We start from the raw sequence: 13,479 nt of genomic DNA, 5'->3' as shown, positions 1-13,479 counted from the left end.
GGAGGGAAACGGGGTTTAATCTGCCAGTTACATTTTGCACTTTGGAAATGCAACAGAACAAATTTCAGAGTTACATTAGACAATGAAAAAAAAAGCCAAACTAAAAGATTAACAAATCAAAAATAACCAATTTACCCATCAACATAAGTAGAGCTACAGTATAATAATCTGTTTGCATTAAATGGCTGTAAATTCTGTTTATTGTAACTATCCTGTAATCCAGAAAAATACACGCTTTTTTCCATAATTCAGAAGAACAATACACAAAAAAGTTTGACAGAAGTTTTGTTTAATTTACAAACAAAACAATCATTTCTTATCAAAAATGACTTAAAGCAACAGAAACACAAATATGAGCTGAAGAACAGTGAGACAAACAGCAGCAGATGAGCGCAGCATCAGGACATCTTCTGGAACACAAACACCAGGTAGATACCTGCAGAGCAAAGACAGATGAGGGTTTTAGTGATCAACAGTTTGTAGATCAATGGGCCCACATATGAATACATATTTTAAAAGTAGATCAAAGACAACAATACTGAAATGTTTTTACAAGCATCAGTTTAAATGTGTCATGTAAACAGCTGATGGAGATGATCAGAGACTTACTGGTAGCTTCCCACTCAGATCTGCTCAGCGTTCCCTGCACACATGGAAATACAGACAAATGTTGTAAAACTGGGCCGAACACCTGAAACTGTTTTAGGTTTGTTTTTTTTTAAACTGAGCTGTGGGGGTAGACGTGGTCGCTCATCTACTAATGGAGAGGTTGGTTCTTCAATCGCATGCTATATATACACTTGGGCGAGATACTGAAACCGAAGCTGCTCCTGATGCATCCATGTGTTAATGTTAAAAAGTGCTTGAATGCATGTGTGTGAATGTGTGAATGAGACATGTGGCATAAAGCACTTGAGTGCTCAAGTAGAGTAGAAAAGCGCTATAAAAACCGGTCCATTTAACATTTACCATCTGAGCACGCTTACCAGGGGAGTTCTGACGTCGGCTCGGTCACAGTGCTCTTTAGCATGACAGTATTCCTCTGCACTGTCTGAGGCTTGAAGACCATCCTCACTGGGAAATGGCTGAAAGCAAAACAAACTCTTAAAAAGATAGTAAGTAGTGACAGGTTAAAAGCAAAACCTGGACCTCTGAGCTACAGTGACAGATTCTGCTGGTTCTGATGTGTTTTCTTTATCCTCTGATCAAACACTACTATGAGATGAATTGTTCTATTTATCCACAAGACACAGGACCACACTAATGTTTGTGTGGATTTATTGGAGCAAAATATCGCCACACATCTAGCAAAACAGTAAAGCAGTGAACTTTTTTTTTAACACAGCAAACAAAAAAGAAAAAAAAACAGTTCATCCACTGTGTGCAGAGGAGTGAAGCTATTCTTAAGGCTTGAGAAGATGAAATGCCTCACTGAAAGGATAAGTGGGTCCTTTCCTTTAATTTGTCACCATTTGGATCTGTGTCCAAAAATAACATGCTTAAATGTTGTGTTAAGTCCATATCTAGTTTGTCTTCTGGTCACATCATTATTGTAAAAATAAGAAAAATGAACTGAGAAATCATAGTCAGTATGTCAGTTTTAATTAATATTCTACCTCCAGAGCCATCATCTTCATCATGAGGCTGCGATGATTCTCCTTCTTCACCTTCTCCTCAAAGAAATCCGCAAATCTTTGTTTCAGCACCAGCTGCATATTGTACTGCTTCGCCATGCTGGGACATAAGAAGTGGAAACAGAGTATCATGAAATATTTTTATAGGAAATTCAGAGTACACAAGCAGATGTTACTGTGAGTACTCTTACTGTTCAAAGAGAGGAAAGTAGACGAGGAACTCTGGAACGTTGACGACTTCCTCGAGGTTAAAGTGATACTGACATCCGAACAGAGGGTAGGAACCTTTGGACTGAAAGGTCACTTTGAAAACCTCATTACCAAATGACAGCGAATCAGATGCCTCCAAACGTTTACTGTTGGGGGGGGGGGGGGGGGGGGGGGGCAAGGAAAAGAGTGAAGATGAAGCAGATACTGACTCAGTGATTCAGTCTTTACATCTGAACATTTCAAAATGTCTCTAATAGGGTCGGCTTAGCGCAGCTTGACTCAGTTTTAAGGTTTTTCATTAGGTGGTCGTACCTGGCACCAGGTACTTTTTTAGTACCTATTTGGCTGAGGTTCAGGGCGATCTGAGGCGATCCAGCCTCAGATCCTTGCTGTAATGACCCCACGCACATTACATGGTACTCGTTTATAATGAAAAGTGACAAAGTCCGGTTGAGCCAAGCTACACAGAGACGGTACTAATGGAAAAAGGCTATAAAAACTCCAAGTATTAAGCTTATCTTAATACTTGGAGTTTTCATAGCTCCAACACCAGGTGGACAACCTGCTTCACCTAATAGGATCATGTGGCTTAGGTGAAGAAGGTTGTCCACCTGACATGTGGACAGATGTGACTATAAACAATTTACCATAAAAAAGCGCCTTTCATTACACTTAATTGTTTATCTTACACAAGTTCAAAGGCATCTGGCGTTGTACCGATGAAGTACCCTCCAGGTTTAAGACGCTCACAGGCATTTCTCAGCATCATATTAGCCTTCTGCTCACTCTCAAATGAGTAATGATACACAAACTGACAGCTGCAGATGTCGAACATAAGCTCAGCATCATCCAGTTTCTCTGACAACAACTCCTGTAGGTAGAGATAAAAGGTCAGTAACAAATCAAACAATCCAGACTGAGAAAAACCTCACTTTTATTTTCTTCTTAATTCTGATTTTATATATTCACTTTTATCACAGAATACTCGACTTATTTTTTGTGTGCTGCAGGTCTACCTTTGAACAGTCTGCTGTGATGAATTCAGCAGTGAAGATTTTCTCGTTACGGTGACTCTTTTTTTTCATCTCGTCATAACGAATCTGACATTGTTCCACAGAAACCCCTGCAATATCTGAAAATAAACATCTATGTTTAATCATCAAAAATCTCCAGCAACATGCAACAATTAATCTCAATTGTAATGCCTTTTGAGCTGAGGGGCAGTTATAGAGGCAATGATATGGGCCACCCTCCAGTCGATCCACCGCCCCCAGGAGGTACGGTTGCAGCTGGGTGCAGGGGTGGGTATTTTTGTATCCCCTCAGTTTGTTTCCAGTATGTTTTCGGTGGTGGATGAGAAGGTTCTGACTGTCGTTTGTGCTTATGAACTGAATAACAGTACATAAGCTTAGAGTATACAGCAGGGGTGTCCATCTCCAGGCCTCAGGGGCTGGTGTCCTTCAGGTTTAAGATCTCAACCTGGGTCAACACATCTGAATCAAATGATTAGTTCATTATCAGGCCTAGCTGTGTTTATCAAGGACACATCTAAAACCTGGTACACAGCTTTCTTGGAATCATTGAGTGGATTGCTCCATTTCATGTGACATTTCATGTCAATGGCATCTGTAGAAATATATTTACTTAGAAAAAATTCTAAGTAAATATAAAACGCATTTTTTTTAATCCAATGTAAATAACACTGAACTGAATTGACGTGATGACCAGTTATAGAGGACCGAGTGCCAGTTACTTAAGTCAAAAGTGAAGCACAAGTATTAGCTCATACATAGGTGAGATTTTGTGGCAGGTGCTCTCATTTGATCTCTGTGATGTTTGACATAATTCATTTCAATTCAATGCCACCACTTTACTGCTATGGAGAGGTTTGTGTGCCCCAGTAGTCCCAGCAGCTATCCTTTTCTTTGTCCCCTGGTAGGTCTCTCCCAAGGCAAATTGGTCCTGGATGAAAGCAATTCATTGGACCCCCATGAGAAAAAAAAGAGCAAGACACCTGAGTAACCTGTGCAAGATTGGGTTACTCCAGGGTTATTTCTCCTCACCCTGAAGCCAGGCTTGGTAGGGAGCTTGACAAAGAGCAGCTGGTGGCCACGCCTTGGGCCCACTACCTGTAGCAGATACCGTCGGGGTCAGGTATATTGTGTGTCAGGTGGCAGTCAAGGGCGAGGGCCCTGATAGCCCGATACCCAGCTATCAAAGCTGGCTACAGAGATGTGGAACCTGTCCTCTCTGGTTTGGAAGGAGCCTGAGCTAGAGTGTGAGGTTTAGGGACACTGACTAGATATAGTTGGGGTCACGTCATTGCACAGTTTGGGAACTGGAACCAGTGTCCTGGAGAGAATCTGGACTCTGTCCCAGTCAGTGAGGGACGGCACCTGCCTCTTTCTCTTACTGAGAAAGAGGCAGACAGGCGGTGGGTATTTTTGTATGCCCTCAGTTTGCTCCTGTCCCCTGGGGGTTTTTGTGAGCGAGAGTGTTGTTTCCCTACGCCTTCAGATTGGGGAAAGGGTCCTGACTGTCGTCTGTGCTCATGTGAAGAACGACCCAGTCAAACAGAAGAGGGAGGATGGATGGATGGATGGACAGATGGATGGATGGATGGATGGATGGATGGATGGATGGATGGATGGATGGATGGACAGATGGATGGATGGATGGATGGATGGATGGATGGATGGATGGATGGATGGATGGATGGATGGATGGTTGGCAGGCAGGTTTGATTTTACACAAAGTTAACATTGACTGTTTCAGGTTAAACAGCAGGATGAGGTGCGTCTTTAGAGGAAGATTTCACTGCTGGTCCTTTACAGTCCTTAAAGCTGTATAGGCATGAAAAGAGTCTGTAGAAATGTGATGTCAAGTTTCATAAACCATAAAAATCAATGAATCAATACCTGCACAGACCAGGTGATCGATTCCTCCTCTTCTCCACTTCAGTAGGTCTCCTCCTTTTCCACAACCAAGGTCCAACACAGACACCTGCTGAGATCCCGCCCCTCTTACCTGCTCCAAGATCTCACCTGTCAATAGAAAAAGACACTAAACTGTAAGAGGATGTAAATATTTTATTTTTAAAGTTGCTTCCACACAAGGTGCTGCAGAAAGAAAATAGGTAAAATCAGAAAAAAATATAAATAATTATTAAATGGTGAAAGAATAAAAAGTAAAAAGTTTATAAAAATGGTTAAAATACAGTCCAGTAGACTCGGAATAAAAATTATTCTTCCCCCAGTGTTGGACTGTAGCTGGTGATGGTAGTCCTAGTTCAGTTCAAGAGGATCACTCAGAGATCTGGTTCATGAGCAGAACCAGAATGACCAGCTCCAGCACACCATGGAGGAGAGACTCAGAGGAGGTGAAGGTAATAATTATTTATTATCATCACAAAGGATGACTTTTATTATTTACCTTAAAAAAAAAAACAACTAGGCTACACCTTTACTGAGAGGGTGGTTTGTGGCTCAGCTGCAATGGAGGGGTGGAGCAGCAGGTTCAAATAGTGTGTGGGGGGGGTGGGGGGTGTCCAAATAGTGCATGCCCTGCTCTGAGTGTCAACCTTTGTATTATTCTGGAGGATTATACAATGCAATTTCCTGACTAACCACCTTGTTCATGACTCACACACTAAAAGAACTGTACTAATTACTGGGTATTAAGTTTTGTTTGGCCAGCATCTATGACCTTCAGACTGACAGGCTGGTGGAACTGCTAAGTAAGACAGAATCCATGATTCGTAAGTTAATTCATGAGGATAAGGAGAAGGTTATCATGAGAATTTGCTCCAGGCACGTCAGCAGTGCCTAAATCTAAGATTTATCACCTCAACCTGCTCAAAGATAGGCTGAAATTGCTTCTCTGGTGAGCCTGGTGAAGGAAAGAGATGAGTTGGGACCAGCGGTATCAAATTCTATCATTTCCACCTCCTTCCGTTGTGATGACCATCTTGCACAGGCCCAGAGAGTGGATGGTGCTGCAGTGCAACATCGTTTTGTCTGGTTGTACCAGTCTCACAGAGCACCGTTTTGTAGCACACTCTAGTGTGATGGTGCATTCACTACCAGATACTTGAACACACAAGACAAATTGCTCAGAAGGAATTGGCTGAAATACTGAAAATGGGAGTAATAGAAGAGTCATACCAAAAGCAAAAAAAGACTACTAAAGATACAACAATCACTCAACTTACAATGCTGTCTGCGTCGGTCCTTTGTGTTACAGGATGGCAAATAGAAAAGCGTCCTTTTATAGTCTTTTTCTACTCGAGCACTCAAAGTGTTTCATATAACATGTCTCATCCATTCACACCAATCATAGACATAGAAAAAAGTGCTTGTAAGTGCATTTAATCTAACATTCATACACAGCGTCACACTCCCATGAAAGTCATGGTTCAGCATCTTGCCCAAGGACATCTTGGCACACAAACTGGAGCTGCCAGTTTTGGAATCAACAGCCTTATGATTAGTAGATGACCTCCTAAACTACAGTCACCTCTATGTTCATACAAGGCACAGGTGAAACATAAAGGCAAACCTTTTTAAATAAAATAATCTGTCCCTTTCTCTGTTCGATAAAACTGTAGAAAATGGACGAGTTCTCTGGTCCATGTGAAAATAAAAACAATAAACTGGCTTCCTGTAAAAAGTTTACACCAGCCCCTTTGCAAGGTTTAACCATTTATTTTAGTTAAATCTATTAAATCTGTTTTTTAAAAGTTTCTGATCATTTATAAAACACTTTTTTTAAAGGATGAAGGTCATTAATCAGCATGACGACAACAGGCTGCCAAATGAAACATAAAAGGCCAATAATCTGTATTAGTGACTGGTATTATACTCGCTGGATAAATATCACTGCATTGTCATTTTGTTCTGATAATCAGCTTTCTAAATGTTGGATCTGATGTTTGGCCCTAGAGACAACTTATAGCAAAAAATAAACAAAAACAAAACTACGCTCTCATGTTATTATGCATGCGATTGCCGGATGGGTGTTAATTGCTTACAGATCACTATGGATATGTTAAAACTGAGGAAGTGTGGTTTGTTGATCAGAAGCCAGTTACCAATTAGAACACTCTTCAGCCAGTTGTTGAAGTTCCTCATGAAGAAGATTCGGCTTCTGCTACGAGCTGCCCGGCCAACTTCCTGCAGCTGGTTGTAGTGACTTGCCACCTTCACACTGTGATCAAGCACCTGAGAGATCAATTATAGGGATCACTAATAAGGAAGACAGCCTCACAGCAGCTTTAATACCTGCTGATAAATATTTAGATTGTTTTTGTCTGCCTGATCTTTCCGAATTAACTTGAATAATAACTTCCTCCAAATCAACAACGTGTCAATCAAACCTCGTTCCTACAAGACTGCTCAAAGAAGTCCAAAAATTATAAATCTTAAATATGATCAACCCATCTCTTCAAGCTGGCAGTAGTTAAACTGTTACTTAAAGCCGCCACTTGACCTTTTATCTCAAACATTCTTGAAAGAGTAGATGTAAAACAGCTAACTGATCATCTGCAGAGGGATGGTTTAACTAAAAGTTTCAGTCAGGTTTCAGAGATCATCACAGTACAGAAACAGCTTTAGTGAAAGTTACAAACTTTGTGTCTTATGGCCTCTGAGGGTGGACTCATTCTGTGCCTTTCCTGCTAGGCCTCAGTCCTTTATTCAATATTGTCAGTGTTGGGAAGGTTACTTTTAAAATGTATTCCGTTACAGAATACAGAATACATGCCCCAAAATGTATTGTGTAACGTATTCCGTTACGTTACTCAATGAGAGTAACGTATTCTGAATACTTTGGATTACTTAATATATTATCGTGCTTTTTACAACAACATGAATGTACTATTGCTGTGTGATTTATTACTATTACTGAAGGTCCGCGATTCCGAACTGTAGCAAAGGGACCTCTGACTAATACGGCGGGGTCCCTGTCGGCTCGTAGCCGAAAACTAGCTTTACTTTGTTGTGTGGGTCAACTTTTCTTGCGACAGACAGAGAGAGGCGTTGAAAGACTGCTCCAACGGAACTTATTGTTTTCGGAGGAAAACACGAACACGGTGTACAGTCGAGTCTTAATAGCTTACTTACAACTGGGCTCGTCAGGCACTCTTCTTGGCTGCAGTGGTTATTATTATATTTACATGCTTCCAGCTCCCGTTTTTCCTCGATGACAACTCGTACCTTTCCACTCCCCTTTTTCTCTCTCCTTCCTCGCGCTCACAGACCCATAATGTGTATGGCAGTCCATTCTCTCTGCAACACGGACTACACTGCCCATGATGCTACATTCTTTAGAGCTATGCTTGTAGCATTCTGCCTGTTAGCTTAGCACAACAACGAAAAGGCGCTCTCTCACCCAGGAAACACACAGTCGCAGAGAGAGAGAGAGCGTCGCCCTGTAACCATGGCAACCGTAACGCTGCCGCCTGGAACAACAGAACGTAGCTGTCAAACAAAACCCAAACAGTCCTGACCCGCGACAAAATGAAACAGGAAAGTACCGCAGTGTAATCCATTTATTTCAACAAAGTAACTGTATTCTGAATACCACCCTTTTAAACGGTAACTGTAACGGAATACAGTTACTCATATTTTGTATTTTAAATACGTAACGGCGGTACATGTATTCCGTTACTCCCCAACACTGAATATTGTTAACAATAATATTTTATTACAGCGATTAGAGCATGCTGTAGGTGTTAAAGGTACTGCGCTGTAGTGGTTTGAATCAATTCAATCTAACAGAGTCCTCTTCACACACTAAGGTTAACTGATACTCTTAACATTATGCATGTTTTCCCTCAGGCAGTCTCACAGAATAGCATAGCAAGTTCAGTCCAATTTTATTTTCATGCGCCAAATCAGAGCAAAAGTTGCTTCAAGGTGCTTTATATTGTAAAGTACAGACCGTAAAACACTGAAGACATTTGAGTTTTTAAATATGTTAGGTTGTTCGCTGAGTTTACAAATGTTTTCCAAATTATCCTAAACTTCTAAACTATATATATTTTTAGCAAATAGTTTTAAAAGTGCTGTCTGATCCTCTCACATCAAACCGAGACTTCATCTCACAACATGAAGAGCCTTCAGACAACTGCTTTAAAGAAATATTAAAAAAAATGAACTTGACAACCTGCTTCTTGCTAGGTGACATCTTCTCTTCTTCATCTTCAACATGCTTCCTCTTCATCCCCGAGTTCTCTTCTTGCTGAGCTCCTCTGGTCTGTGTTGCCTCCTCCATCGTTTCTGTCTGACGAGACTGAAGCTCCATCTAAGAAAAAAAAGAGGAGGAAGAGGAGGAGAGAGAAAAACAATATCAGTTTGAGCTGATGAAGCTTTATGTTGAGTTTATTGAGAATTAGTGATGTCAGCTTGACTGAACAATGCCGAACGTGATCCATTTACCTTTTTTAATAACCCGTTATATCCGAAAGGGAGAGTAATACATTATGATGTCAAAAACTACAATGTATTAATCACTGCTTATGCGCTACAGTCTGATGGTCCTGAGTGGTATCGGAGTTTTCTATAATGAAATTTCTCATAAATAACTACACATAATAAATATTAGAGATATGTTAAAGAAAGTTTTAAGTTTTGTTAAAAAAAAAACATCAATTGACTAAAATATTGCATTTTCAGATCACCAAATAGAGGTATCTGTCTTAACAATCTGATATCATTTGGAACTTGATTTAACCTTTTTAATGATAAAACTGCTCAGTGACCTTTCAGAAGTTGGAAATTTAAAGCCTACATGTTGGGTCAATCAAACTAATTAAAAACAAAAATTTCAAAGGTGGCACGGTGGTTAGCACTGTTGCCGCACAGCAAGAAGGTCCTGAGTTCAATTCCAACACCAGGCCGGGGTCTTTCTGTGTGGAGTTTGCATGTTCTCCCCGTGTTTGCGTGGGTTCCCTCCGGGTACTCCGGCTTCCTCCCACCGTCCAAAGACATGCAGCTTGTGGGGATAGGTTAATTGGAAAATCCAAATTGTCACTAGGTGTGAATGTGCGAATGAATGTGAGTGCGAATGGTTGTCTGTCCCTATGTGTTAGCCCTGCGACAGACTGGCGACCTGTCCAGGGTGTACCCCGTCTCTCGCCCTATGACAGCTGGGATAGGCTCCAGCGCCCCCCGCGACCCTGAAAAGGATAAGCGGAAGCGAATGGATGGATGGATGGAATTTCAAAGGTTACATAGAACTGTAAGTGCAGGTTAAACTGGGTTGTCACCATGTTGTAATGCAGTTTACAGTGATGGATGCAGGACTGTTTCAGGGCAGACTGTTGTATGGCCACTGGGTCACATATTGATGCTACCCTGGGCCTGACCTAAGTTAAATTGATGGGTGATGTTCTTTGGTGGTGTGTGCTTACTTCCACCTTTGTACTAATTTGGTTTGGAAAACTGTAGGATGCAGTAAGCCTGCCGCCTTCTTGTTTTCGCTGCTCCCCAGGGGACTCTACAGCGGCTCATCTGCCTTAATCTCCCTCTGCATGTCCTCCTTCACTACATCTATGAACCTCCTTTGCGGTTTTCCTTCCTTCCACCCCCCGGCCTCTGTGCAAAAAAAGACGAGTATTTGTGCAGTGTGCCGTCACAGGATTTAATATTGCAGAGTCACAAACAGGACTCGAGTGTTTACTGAAGCAATGAGACTAAAGGGGTCGAGGATGCGTTTCCTTCTGAAACTTTAAGGCGCTATTTGACTCTTTTTACTCCGTGGATAAAACGGGTTAAATCTGGATGTGACCAGGTTAAAATCGGATACGACCCAAAGCTGCTCACTCTCACCTTCCATCAGTGACCGGAAGCTGCTACTGACTGTAAACTGACCGTTAGCCGCGGCTGCTAAGAGCTAACAGATGTCGGTGTGTGTTCAGAGATGAACCGGAAACAGCTAGCACAGTGGCTGAATGCGATATTCCAGTCGATACTAATCTAATGGATAACACCGAGACTAACTTGAATTAACGACCAAAGTTTTAGAGAAAAATAACTCACTGTGCTCCGCGAGAAAGACGCGTGCGCTTTCAGCCGCTTCCGGGTTTGTGCACGTCATATTTGCGTCACACCAGAGAGTCGGTGGGTTTTGTTTTTTGTTTTGTTTTTTTAAATTGAAAGTGTTTGTTAAACATTACATGAATGCATATACCTGATGTGTGAATGAGTATTTGGGTCACATTAAGACAAAAATATTATTGATCATTTTGAGAATAAAGTCGAAATTTCGAGATTAAACTCAAAGCGTGGAGATCGCTGTTGTTGTTTCAGGACAAACTGTCACAGCTTCTCCTATGACCTCTACAAAATGTATGGAGTTATAGTTATGCCTTAATAAATGCGCAAAAATTTTTTATCCGAAAATAATTTCATTTCGCGGTGCGATTAATTTCCTCGCACTTAAATCCAACGAGCGCACAAAGAAACCATCGCGCATGGAAAGTGTCTGCTTTGCATGTGCTGGTACAACACTCTTGTAAATTGCAATTTTTGGTAATACTCAAGAATGTTGCAATCTGCTTAGTAAAAACAAGTCAAACAAAAATGAATAAAATTTGTAACTTCTTAAAATCTATGCAAAGAGCAGTTTAAAGGGCTGGATTGTTTAAGCGCCACACACACTACACTTATGTATATAGAACTTAGCCATAATAATAATCAGGTCAATTATATAGGCCTTATCAGGCTACTTTTGTAGATCTGTACAGTTTTCTGTAAAGCCAAACAGAAAGTTTTTTTCAAAATCAAAGAAAATGTTCAGCAATTTGCCGCCCGGTGGCGTCAGTGTCCGGCAGCCTCGCCTCTGTCAGTGCGCTCCAGGGTGGCTGTGGCTACAATGTAGCTTGCCATCACCTGTGTGTGAATGGATGGATGACTGGATGTGTAAAGCACTTTGGGGTCCTTAAGGACTAGTAAAGCGCTATACAAATACAGGCCATTGCCATTTCCTTTTTTCATCTCCCTAATGATGCCACTTTTTTCCTTTGAATAGTTCCCTGTACTTCCTTATTCCTCCACCAGTTCTCCTTGCCCTCTTTCTTCTGTCCAAAGGATACTACAAACACCTTCATAGCAGTTTCCCCCAGCACTTTATCTGTACTTACCCACCATCATTTGGACACGGAAGTCTCTGACTGTAGTTAAGCTCCGTTAAATTAATAAGAAAAAAATGTATATAGTTTGTGACACGGTTTACTCTTTAAGCTGCAGCCCTGATATCTCCAAAAGTTGATTCTGTTCATCTGGACGTAGCGGTTTGTGGGAGAAACGTTTCGTCACTCATCCAAGTGACTTCTTCAGTCTCAGCTGACTGCAGGTTTCCCCAATCTTATAAACAGTACATTTGCATAATGACTGAAACCAGCCCACTGAAGGAACAATGGGCTGGGAGGTCACCTTCATCATAATTATGCAAATTATCATGACCATTGATCAACAACCACTGATCAAAGACGACTGATCAATGGCCATGAGTACCATTCACAGAGAGTTGGGGAATGGCTGCAATCACAGCATTGTAAGATGGTGAAAGATGTACCCTTAGGCCCCTCCTCAATTCAGAGATGGTCTTTCCCTTTTCACGTAAATGGCCTCCTTTACTCTGCGCTCAAACTAGCGTTCCTCCCTGTCCAGGATGTGTACATCCTCATCCTTGAAAGAGTGTCCACTGGCCTGTAGGTGTAAATAGACTGCAGAGTCCTGGCCTGACGAGGTAGCTCTTCTGTGTTGTGCCATCCGCTTTGCCAGAGGTTGTTTGGTTTCCCCGATGTATAAATCCTGGCACTTATGTTTATAGGATTGGGGAAACCTGCAGTCAGCTGAGGCTGAAGAAGTCACTTGGATGATTGACGAAACGTTTCTCCCACAAAACGCTACGTCCAGATGAACTGAATCAATTTGAGAGATTTACTTACCTGGATGATTGAGTATGCATCAAGATGATGCAGCCCTGATAGTGTTCAAATCACTGCTCCTAAAAACGACATCCATTCCAGGAAGATCCAGGCTATTTGTGAGCTGTAGGAAAGTCTGAAATTTTTCCAAACCATCTGAAGTCTTTGTGTTGATTTGACGACACTTAGACACAGCTCTGTGTTTCTTTGCACTGTAAACCATTTTTATTGTTCCATAAGCATTATTTGACCATTTGTTCTACACTGGATGGCATTAAATTGGCCTCCAGTAACACTGTGAGGAATTTTGGAGTTGTTTTTGACCAGGCTATGTCCTTCAGTGTGCACATTAAATAAAAAATATTTGCACTGAGAAAGAGAGCCATATGTCTCCCATACCAGCTTCTCTTCGTTGGCTCCATGTTAAATCCAGAATCAAATTTAAAATTGTTCCTTACATACAAAGGTCTAAAATAATCAGGCTCCACCTTATCATAATGGTTAATGTACAGGTTCTTATATGGGACTTGTCTACTGTACCTGAGCACACCAAGTGCTTTACCCAACTTGCCTCATTCACCCAAGCACTTTTTAATGCTGTTTTTAAGTGCTTTCAAATGTTCACTCATTCATCCTCAGATGGATGCTTCAGGGAGCAACAAGATCCTCTCATCAAGATCTCCCATCCCAACAATGGACTCTTCT

General features: G+C 41.4%; 1 protein-coding gene across 3 annotated transcripts; it reads right to left on the bottom strand.

The window, feature by feature from the left end:
• On the bottom strand, window positions 1–10,896 carry rnmt (RNA (guanine-7-) methyltransferase). Of its 3 annotated transcripts, none has more exons than XM_080864060.1 (11): window positions 10,883–10,896; window positions 9,009–9,146; window positions 6,934–7,063; window positions 4,763–4,888; window positions 2,861–2,976; window positions 2,534–2,715; window positions 1,826–1,990; window positions 1,617–1,734; window positions 987–1,085; window positions 610–643; window positions 1–436 (listed from the first exon to the last, which is right to left on the bottom strand). In XM_080864060.1, exons 2-11 carry the CDS (start codon window positions 9,144–9,146, stop codon window positions 399–401), a joined length of 1,146 nt encoding a protein of 381 aa, XP_080720186.1. In that variant the 5' UTR covers window positions 10,883–10,896; the 3' UTR covers window positions 1–398. The 3 variants fall into 3 exon arrangements, with proteins under 3 accessions (XP_080720186.1, XP_080720184.1, XP_080720185.1); XM_080864058.1 differs by lacking the exon at window positions 10,883–10,896 and adding an exon at window positions 10,673–10,812; XM_080864059.1 differs by lacking the exon at window positions 10,883–10,896 and adding an exon at window positions 10,261–10,429.
• Between the last annotated feature and the right edge of the window lie 2,583 nt (window positions 10,897–13,479).

Source organism: Rhamphochromis sp. 'chilingali' (assembly GCF_963969265.1).
Source record: "Rhamphochromis sp. 'chilingali' genome assembly, chromosome: 17".
Lineage (NCBI taxonomy): Eukaryota > Metazoa > Chordata > Actinopteri > Cichliformes > Cichlidae > Rhamphochromis > Rhamphochromis sp. 'chilingali'.
This window is presented reverse-complemented; position numbering and strand designations above follow the sequence as displayed.

What these genes read in the sequence shown, in the direction of transcription:
- rnmt (XM_080864060.1), bottom strand. Translation starts at nt 9,146, where the DNA reads ATGGAGCTTCAGTCTCGTCAGACAGAAACGATGGAGGAGGCAACACAG. An exon ending in TACTTTCCTCTCTTTGAACA is followed by an intron (nt 1,735 to 1,825) that starts GTAAGAGTACTC and finishes CTTATGTCCCAG; the next exon opens with CATGGCGAAGCAGTACAATA. An exon ending in CCGACGTCAGAACTCCCCTG is followed by an intron (nt 644 to 986) that starts GTAAGCGTGCTC and finishes CCATGTGTGCAG; the next exon opens with GGAACGCTGAGCAGATCTGA.